The 10,040-nt window shown below is 38.0% G+C and overlaps 1 protein-coding gene across 2 annotated transcripts; it reads right to left on the bottom strand.

Moving 5' to 3' along the window:
• Nucleotides 1-3,877: 3,877 nt before the first annotated feature.
• On the bottom strand, nucleotides 3,878-8,480 carry rhoh (ras homolog family member H). 2 transcript variants are annotated; one of them, XR_014277288.1, is made up of 3 exons: nucleotides 8,152-8,480; nucleotides 4,341-6,908; nucleotides 3,878-4,298 (listed from the first exon to the last, which is right to left on the bottom strand). XR_014277288.1 is itself a non-coding variant. In XM_082536646.1 (2 exons), the coding sequence occupies exon 2, from the start codon at nucleotides 6,458-6,460 to the stop codon at nucleotides 5,873-5,875; it is 588 nt and encodes a 195-aa protein (XP_082392772.1). In that variant the 5' UTR covers nucleotides 6,461-6,908; nucleotides 8,152-8,480; the 3' UTR covers nucleotides 3,878-5,872. The 2 variants fall into 2 exon arrangements, 1 of the variants encoding a protein (XP_082392772.1); XM_082536646.1 differs by having other exon boundaries at nucleotides 3,878-6,908.
• Nucleotides 8,481-10,040: the final 1,560 nt, after the last annotated feature.

Here is a 10,040-nt window from a genome sequence, read left to right as displayed (position 1 = left end):
TGTTTGCTTGAATCTGACTAACTGATTCTGTTCTCAGATCTTCTTGTTTTGTGTACTTATACAATATATAAATACAAAATACGAACCGAGTTTATTTAAAACATAGTCCAAAAAGTGAAATTATGATCATGTATTCAGAAATACAACAATACAGTAAGAAAAAAGGGAAAGAAAGGTATTAAACGAGCATATTCATTGGAAGAAAATGTAAAAACAAAACAGAAAAACTGTAAAATCTTACAGTCTGCATCTATGAAACAGAAAACAAAAGCCTCCGCATCAGTAAAAAGATGCTTAAAAAGTGATTATTGTCTAAGGAAATGAAACGTGAAGCTAACTTTCATTTATCGCACAGCGTAAAGATGCTAAAGTTGGCAGAGCTGTAGGTTATGTAAACGTGAAGCAGGGCAGATCTTAAAGAGAACAAGAAATGCCAATCAGCTTTATTCACAAAAGTCTAAAACTTCAGCGCTTGTTTAGTAATGCAGAAAATTAGGACAGGTTTCAGAACTCTCTCTAGCTACAGAATGCAGAAGCACTCATCTGTTTATTCTGAAATACATATAAACTTAACTTTGGAAATCAACACAAATCATTTCATTTGAACTTTATGCTAATTTGTGCACACACAAGATAAACATTATTTATATAATAGCAAAAACAGAAGCTCACGTTTCAAAGTATTTATTTAATTTACATCAGCGCACCGGTTACATCCGGTTAAGTCCAAAACTGGTTAAAAACGGATCCTTGCGTCCTGGAGTAAAAGAATACTTCTGGATGATGGGAAAGATGGATTAAGGAATCAAACGTCAGTGAGAAATGTTATTGACATAGTGTTACTGTCTTATTCTGCAGAGAAGTGTGCATGGTGATGTGATGTGTTAATGTGTCACTCAGTTTCTGTGGTACTGAGCTCGTATAGGACAGGTGTTTCCTGTGTGTGCATGCGTACGTGCATGCGTGTGTGTGTGTCTGTGAGGAAGGAACGTGTGAAATAGAAGACTTAGAGTTTGAGAAAGTCAGCTTTTTAAACCATTCCTTATCTTCATTTCAATGTTTGGTTCACTGTGTGTTGCCGGTACGTGCTGTGTGTGTGTGTGTGTGTGTGTGTGTGTGTGTGTGTGTGTGTGTGTGTGTGTTTGTATGAGAGCAAAAGAGAGAAAAGGGGGAGATAAAGACAAAGACATGGGCACAGAAAGTTCAAAGAGGTTAAGGTTTGGCCATAACTGAGGAAAATATGTATAAACTGATTATCGCCCTCCCACAATAATGAGCAGGTTCTGGTAAACTGAGCTCATTTGCAGTAAGAAAAGCACTTTGATCTGAAATATTCTGTCTGGTAATATAATAAATGATTTTATATTGCCAGATCCCATCAAATATATAAACAATTAACAGTTAACTAATAATGTCTAGCGAGAATTGTTTGTGTAGCCACCGTGTGACTTTACTTTTCGGCCCTGTGGTATAGAGCTCAGATCAGTTAGCCACATTATCGCACTGGAAAGGCCCCCTTTTTTTCCAGAAGTGATTTTGTCTCGTTGAAAAACAAAGGTTAAAATATTAAGATAGTTTATTTGCTTTTAGCTGCATTTAGTTTTAGGGATGTGTGATGACTTACTGTCATACTGACTGAGGCCACTACAGCCTGAATACCACAGGAAGAAGACTGGAAAGTACTGAGAGGTGCTTTGTTACTTTTGGCCTTTAATTGAATTTTTCACTGGAATTGTTGAAAATCAGATTGTTACGTCATTTAAAAAATGCAAAATAAGGACAAATACATTTATTTCTTCTTGTTTTTTAGTAAATCGTGTCTGTTGGAATCAGTTATTAGATATGCTGCTTTTTTCTTTCTTTCTTTTGTGCAATATTGTAAAAAATGGAAACGAGTGGCTGTTTTTCCTGTAACAGTAGTGCAAGAGCTTTGGAATAAAACCAAAGTTAAATGTACTCATTGTCATTAACGTTATTAGCGACACTTGTGTTTATGAATTCTCCTCCAAGGCATATGAGAAAGAAGCACACCCACCACTCTCTGACTATGAAGTGGCTTGGCTGCATACAGTTGTGTACACCACCAGTGTGTGTGTGTGTGTGTGTGTGTGTGTGTGTGTGTGTGTGTGTGTGTCACAGAGGCAGAGAGAGAGACAGAGGCATACAGCGACACAGAAGACAAGGATAAGGTATTGTGGTAGCTGTGGCAGAGAGCACAATGAGAGATGAAAGCTGTGACCACAGCAGGCTGTCAAACACGCTGAACTCTTAAAGTCAAGCATTTCTTATTTGTCACTTATAAAACTGCCGACATGCATTTACATTTATCGTCAGATACATTTGAACATGTGACAGCATCTTTGGATTACAAGTACCCTTCAAAAATATACCAGCAGCAAAGTAGAAATTATGCTTTTGCTACTAAAAATCAGAAGGAAACTTGACAAGAGAGGGAAAATAAAGAGACTGGCTCAAGATTTTCTAAACTGTTTATGTCCTAATAGCACAGCAAACCTATGAATCATATGTGTAACCTTTGTACGTCTATGAAAATGAACACACAATTTCATGTGCTGAAAAAATACACAACTTCTCACTGTTGTTTTTATACGTTTGATTCACACTTAATTACTTAAACATTTCAGAAAACACTTGGCAAGAATACACAAAACACACAAACCGATATAGTAACACATCCACATCATATCATATTTATACATTTTATAACATCTTTACAAACGTTGCTTCTATGACAACACGTGTATCACTCCTATAAAGTCTATTGAGGACCAGTAAGTCAGCTAACGTAAACAATCAATGTTAAGATTATTTGCCTGACAGAACAAACAAGCTTATTTGGCTTCGATTAGAAGATAGCAAAATTAAAGGAAAGTTAAAACCAGTTTGTACACTTGATTTATTTTTATTTCAAAAGCAAATACATGATGTAGCAGAAACACATTTAATTCTGACAAACGACTTTTGGCATGGGGCTTTATTTATATTGTTAAATGTTTATTATGTGAATGAAGTCTAATTTCTCGTGCTCATGTCATATGACACAACTTTAGCACACAAACTGATCTGTAAAACTTAATAACTTTTTTTTGTAAAGTAAATGAATCAAACTCTCAAATAGAGTCTCACTGGTTCATTTGTACCCCGGATAACTGGCTTATTGTACCATCGTTGATGGACTTGCAGTTTCATCAATTTCAGCTCACACTCTTCTTGTGTGTTATCTACAGGGAGCTGTATGGTTGTCAGCACAAGTGTCAGTGTGTGCAAAAAAAACGTGTGTGTGTGTGTGTGTTCAAGTGTGCGGACAGATGTGTTGAGAGTCGTTGTGTGTGTTTGCACAACTTTGTCTATATTATATACAGACTATATGTGTGTGTGCTGGGATGTGGTTAGGTGTTTTTCACCATATCCTTCAAAAGTCTTCATTTGTACCTCTCATCCTCAGCAGCTCTAAACACCATATAGGACAGAGATATGTAGAGAAACAGCGGGAGACAGCATGAGGGGGGAGGAAGAGCTCCTCTGAGCTTCGTCCCTGGTGCTTTGCTTTTCCTGGTTGTCCTTTTTTAGACTTTCATTTAGCTAAAACAATAAAGTTTGGTTTAAACTGAAATAAAATTGTTTCATACGAACTAATTTGTTCAGCCATATGTGTCGTTCTCTGATGTACGGGTCTCACCCCTCATGTTTAGGACAAGCGATGATGTATTGACGGCATTTAAAATCTAAATGTTCACAGTGTCAATAGCTCATATATCAAAATAATGAAAATTATTCTTGTTGCCTGCTATTGCAGAGTTACTGTTACAGACTATATCTTACGTTTTGACTTGAAATGGAGCTTTAGACAAATAGATTTCTGTGTGTGCGTTGATTTTAATTGATTTTACATACAACACAATATACATACAATATCAAAATCTTGTAATTTTTTTGACAAGCCTGACATTTTTGGTCTTCGCACTTGACAGTGTGAAGGCCTTACATAAACACCAGAAGGTATTTCTAATCATACCGCTTCTGCGTATAACAGGTTACACCGATACGAGTCCCAAAACCCTCAGGAGCAAGTTTTAGGCTAAATAAATAAATCTAATAACTTGAATAAAGTTTTTATAATATGCATATTATTCATAATTTATTTAATCATACAACAGTAACATTAACATTTTTCTGCACATCACTCTGCATTAGTATATATCATACAGCTACTACAGTTATATAAACCATACATCTCATCCCATACATTAGATGGCTGCGTATTAACGGTCTGAGACCTTAGACGTCTAAAGACTGCAGACGAGCGTTGTATGCAGAACATGACACATTAAGTAAAGCCCTTATATGGAAGCTCATTGGTGTTCAGATCTTTTTCAAATCTGCTTGGTGGGCTTTGTTTTTTTTGTGATCCAGCACTCTACTGAAAGCCAGTATATACAAGTCTTTTTGATTGGTTGATAAAGGTTTCTTCAAACAAAGTGTTTTTAACATACTTATCATTAGTTTGAAGAAATAACCAAACACTTTATAGTTTGAAACAGCTATTCTCAAAATGTGCTGAAAAAATACAAAACTTCTTACTGTTTTTTACACACTCTGATCCACACTTCCTTTGAGTTTAATTGCTTCCATATTTCATATAACACTTGTTAGGGATACACAAAACATGCAAAACAGCATAGCAACATAAAACACCGGCCACACGATATACACTATATGCACATAGTGAAGTACAACATGTTTACAAAAGTTCCCATCATATTCTGTGGCACTGCGTAGAAATTTGTGTTGATTTGCTGAAATCAAAGTGAAAATTATTCACATTACATGACAAATAATGTGAGGCTTCTAATGGCAGGCAAATAAACTTAAATCCAATGCAATTACACCAAAAATGACTGAATATCTGACACTCAAAGTAACATACACTTCCCAGTGGCTGCACATTTGTTCAGCCCTCTGCTATGGGTAAAACTGTACAAACACACTGAATGTTCACATCAGTGGAAGTTGTAGTCAGTGTGTTAAAACCTTAGTTGTTCCAGAAATAAAATACACACATGCACACACACAATAGGGGGGGACCTTTTTATATATATTTTCTGAGTAGAGGTTTTTTGGGGGTTTTTAATACACATTGCGTGATTTCAATAAAAATAAAAACTTATTTACTGAGAAAAAATTCGAGATCATCTTTAGATTTTTGTCGTTAATTAAAAAGACCTCACATGTAAAAATGCAAATCTAATCTAGAGAACATTACGCAGCATGTATGCATTTCTGTCAACTGTTTGTTGACTAATTAACACTTGTTTTCTGGTAATATCTAATCAAATGTAACTATATATACGAGTACGTTCAGCCCAACGTGGTAAAATATTCTCATTTGGCTCTTTGAGCTGACACGTACATTATCGTTTTCTTGGTATGTTAAATAACTGCTGAGAAACAGCAACACAAGCATATCGTTATTTACTTCATCCCCTTAAATAAAATGTCTCTAGGGTTTTTATAGACGTTATCCTTGATGAATAAAAGCTTTAATTAAGAAAAAAGTCCTTCGCCACAAACGCTTTGTCCCTTTAGACCAAGAATAAACACAATTCTCGAGGACATGTATGGGTAAGTCAAACATATGAATCAGAGTCTGTTAGGTTTTCAGTCAGTGTAATCTCAGTTTAAATACTGATCCAGTTTAGGGTCTTGTGGGGAGGTTAGTGAAAAACAAGTTTATTAAAGAAATCCTAATTTGTGTTCTTGTACCCCTACAACACCAACTGAGTTTGAATAATACGTTTAAAAAGATCATCTGATAAAAGGCTCAGGAGCTCACAAAATCAAGGTGAATGGGTCAAAAGACCTTACACTGGTTCATGCTGAACATGCGTCTTCTGGCCTGTTTCTTGGCCTGGTTAACAACTGTCCGCACAGCGTACTCAAACACCTGCTGCACACCGCGGTTGCCTAAGGAGGAGCACTCCAAATAGCCTTTAGCTCTAACATCTTGAGCCACGTGTTTACCCTCGGATGGTGTGATGCATGTGCCCCGGTGCCCACCCATTTCCCTCAAGTCTGTCTGGGTTGCCACAACCAGCACCGGTACCCTGGGCAAGTGTTGTCGAACCTCATTGATCCACTTGTTCTGGACACTGGCGAGAGAGTGGGGGTTAGCCACAGAGAAGCAGATGAGGACAACATCGGCCTGCTGGTATGATCTTGGTCGGATCTGTTTGAAGCTGTCATTGCCGGCCGTGTCCCACAGCCCCAGGCTGATCTGGATACCGTCCATGTACACCTCCACCCCTGTGTTGTCAAACACTGTGGGCTTATAGGTGTCAGGGAAAGTCTCTGAGGTGAAGCGGACCAGCAGGGCCGTTTTTCCGACTGCGCTGTCCCCGACTAGGACGCACTTAATCGACATTTCCGAAAAGCCATTCATGATTGCCTCTGATTATTTCCCTTCTTAAGTTGCTTGGCCTAACTTTTTTTTTTTTTGGTTTAGAGGGACGCAAAGTCCGCAAGGCAGACAAAAGCACTGATCAGTCTGTGTGCTGTACTTCCGTATCCAGGCGGTAGTTTTGTGTAGCCCTGCTTGGTGTAAGCTTCATTAATAGATGCTCTACTGCAGTGGTCATTCAGTTTATTGAAGGGACTTACAACGTGTCTCCTGTCACTGACAATAAGTGTGTACAGGCAGCTCTTCTCCAACAGACAGATTTATATATACGCTTCACATAACCTCTTAGATCTTCAGGCCATCTCAGCTCGCCTCACTTCCGCATTATGTGCGCAGCAGCTGGTCAGGTTCTGGTCCTTCTCTCTAACCATCTCGAAGATCCTCCTTTTTGTTAGGCAGGTCTAATCTCGGCACTGAAGACCAAGATTTGCTGGGAAAGAGAGATGAAGACACAGCATTTTAAAAACAAGAGGTATCGGAGAGCCCCTAGAACAGTTTGTTCAGCTGAAGCTTCATTTGCACGTCTCTCTGTACGTCTGACGAAGTCTTCCCCTACAGCGTGCAGTCTAACATGTAAGATACCTGCAGCGCAGCTCTTAAAACAATATGTTTGCATGAGAGAAAGGATCAGAAAGAAGATGATATGAAATAGGAGCTCAAACAATCAAGCTGTCAACCGCTTGAGCCATGTGTGTAGAAGATGACACTCACTTTTGCTTTTTATGATAATTTTAAGTATAAAGATTCAATTCTGTGTCAAAGTTCTGATTAAAACACGGAAGTAAAGACTGTTGTGTTTGGGCGTGACCCAGAATTCACAGCTTTATCACGTAAACTTTAACAGGTGCTCAGAAATTAAATCTCCGAACTCTCAAGCTCACATAAAAGATCCACCTTGCGTGTCTCCTTTCTCGATTCTGCAGTTTATACCACAATCTGACATCTGACCAGGGGTGAGGATGTCTCAGTTTAACAAGGTGACAAACATGAATCTTGACAACTAATGACCCAGTTTAACAAAATCTACTGGCAGATCTTCATTATTCACTTTTAAACTGACGGTTTTATTAAAGCAAGCAGCAGACATACCAAGTGACAACCTCAAAACCACCTGCCATGTCACACAGTCATCCAAAATGGAAAGCCCTGCGTAACGCAGATGGGACGCTTTAATCAGTGGTTTTTCCACAGCTCATTTCTCACTAAAATCATTTTTTATTTGATTCTGTCTGTGGTCAGAGGAAATGATGTAAGCCATTTACTAAAAATAGGAGAAAAAATGAGACCAATTTGTTAAACTAGTGAACTGTCCTACCATCCTCATCCTCACACAGTGTAGCTATAGTTTACTGTGAAATCTTACAAAACATCCAGTTCTTATCAATTTGCACTTCTCAGATTTCAGGAACACACTTTAAAGAGCTCATTGGTTTCGTTTTAAAGTTTGACTGCTTAAAAACAAAAAACTAAAACTAAAAAAATAATTTTAAAAAAACAACTAATAACGACCCTTTTAATTTCTAAAAGATTATCATTTACATAATTAATTGATTGTTAAATTTCAGAACTGAGTAGAAAATCTGGGTCATAAAGGCTTCAGGAACACGATGTTGTATCAAGACAAAGAGAAAGAGAAAGATAAAGGCGAGAGAGAAGAAGATGGTTCGGCCTACCTTTCTTGTCAGTCTTCTCAATCTTTAACGGGCGGATGCTGGCTGCTGCCGCCTTTGTAGACTTCACAGAGCTGGTAAAAATCACTCGTTAAACTCCCAAAAGGGCCCTCTTAATAATCATAAGAAGCCGGCCGCTTTTTTGTTTAAACGCCCCTGCTACGGGCGCTATTAATGAGGACAAAAACGAGACGAGATATTGAGGCACCTTCCTAAATAAATGTCTCGTATGCACCGAAAGGAAGTGAGAAAGTACGAGAAAAGTCAAGTCAATTGCATCCGCTTGTTGGAGTGTGGAGGTGTGACTGAGTCTACTGCTCGCCTCCCCCACAGCAGCTGTGCCGTGCGTATCACTTTGTTTCTGTTGTGGATTTGTACTGTTTGCTTGCAACTTTACGCACAGCTGGCGCACGCTATAAAGGGCTTTTATAACAGTGTTAACGCAGCCAAACTAGCCGCTGTGATCGCACTATGATGTGGGCAATTATTGCAAACAAGGGGCTAAGCTGTGTTTTTTTTTTTTTTTTTTAATTGTCACTAATAAACAAGAAAGCACATTTAGGTGTATATGCTTACTGCGCCTTAGATGCAGAAAGTCCGACTTATTTTCCATTTATGATGGGAAAAGTGGGATTTTACAGCTTTAAACTATAAAGATTAAATAAAAGGCAGTGTTGGTTGAAACTGAAGTGAGTTTGAGTAATATAACAGATCAAAGGAGATGAATTCATTTTTTTATGTGCAAAAACGTATTCAATTTTTACTTTTGTTTCCACATTTTGTTAACATTGCGAGTTAATGGTAACTTTAAATTTGTACACAATGCGTTGACAATATACTTGTGCATTGTACAATGTGTGGACAAATTAGGCAGCATATATACAGAGACAAACCCGTCAACGTGTGGACAGGAGTGCGTGTAGATGGGTGCGAGCAAGTGTTATGTGCAAATGTGTTTTACTTAGTTCAGTGTGGGAACAAGAATGTGCAAAAGGGAGACGATCGAAGTGATTTTTTTTTTTTAAACCTTCTTTAAAATGGTTTTACCCCTCTGCGCGTCTCCGCGGCTGTGCGATACAAAACCAAACCACCATCAGGGGCCTCTCTGGCAGCTTAGGCAGGGTCAGCGATTCTTTGGTTAATTCGTTGAAACTGTATTTTGAACTTTGATTTACTTTCATATCTATCTGAAGAATGCACAGTGAGTAACCAATATCAGACTTGTGTCACGATACCTTAGCCTCAATCAAAGATGTTTATTTACTTGCAACACCTGTTTCCAAAAAAAGATGTTGTGTTATGAGTAAATTGACAGAACCCAATTATCTGACACATTTTTATACATTTACATGAAAATAGTTCAAAGACAACCTATAAACTTGTCTTTGTTGTTTTCTTTATGCCACTTCAAAATTAGTTGCCATTATTACTTAAAAAGAAACAGAAACAGTGGCAACAAAGACTAAAAACTTGTTTTATGCTTTAAAGAAAAAGAGAAGGTAACATAAACCCCACAGGTAATTAGGTTAATTGGCATTAGCTTAGTAACATGACCTGTTACACCATGACCTTTCACTGATGTGAGGCTGCTGGTTCCCCTAACAAGGTCCCCTCAATTCACAGTTACATAGAGCACAGAAGGGATAATCCTACTCTTTATACTGACCTAATGTAGATGTGACAGTAATGATTTAATCAGGAATGAGTAATATAATTAAGTAATGTTGATTACTTAATTACACCTCCCCCCCAATTGCTTGTGATTTGTTGGGACTGGGTTAGGATAGGGGAGGTTCAGAGGATAGGCGGGGAGGAGGGTTTGCTCATGAAAAGGGGCAGTGAATGTATAAAAATCACTGTCGTTCATAATGTATAGAGTTAACTTGTCTTTG

The sequence above is a fragment of the Aulonocara stuartgranti genome (assembly GCF_965226115.1).
Source record: "Aulonocara stuartgranti genome assembly, chromosome: 6".
Taxonomy (NCBI): Eukaryota; Metazoa; Chordata; class Actinopteri; order Cichliformes; family Cichlidae; genus Aulonocara; species Aulonocara stuartgranti.
This window is presented reverse-complemented; position numbering and strand designations above follow the sequence as displayed.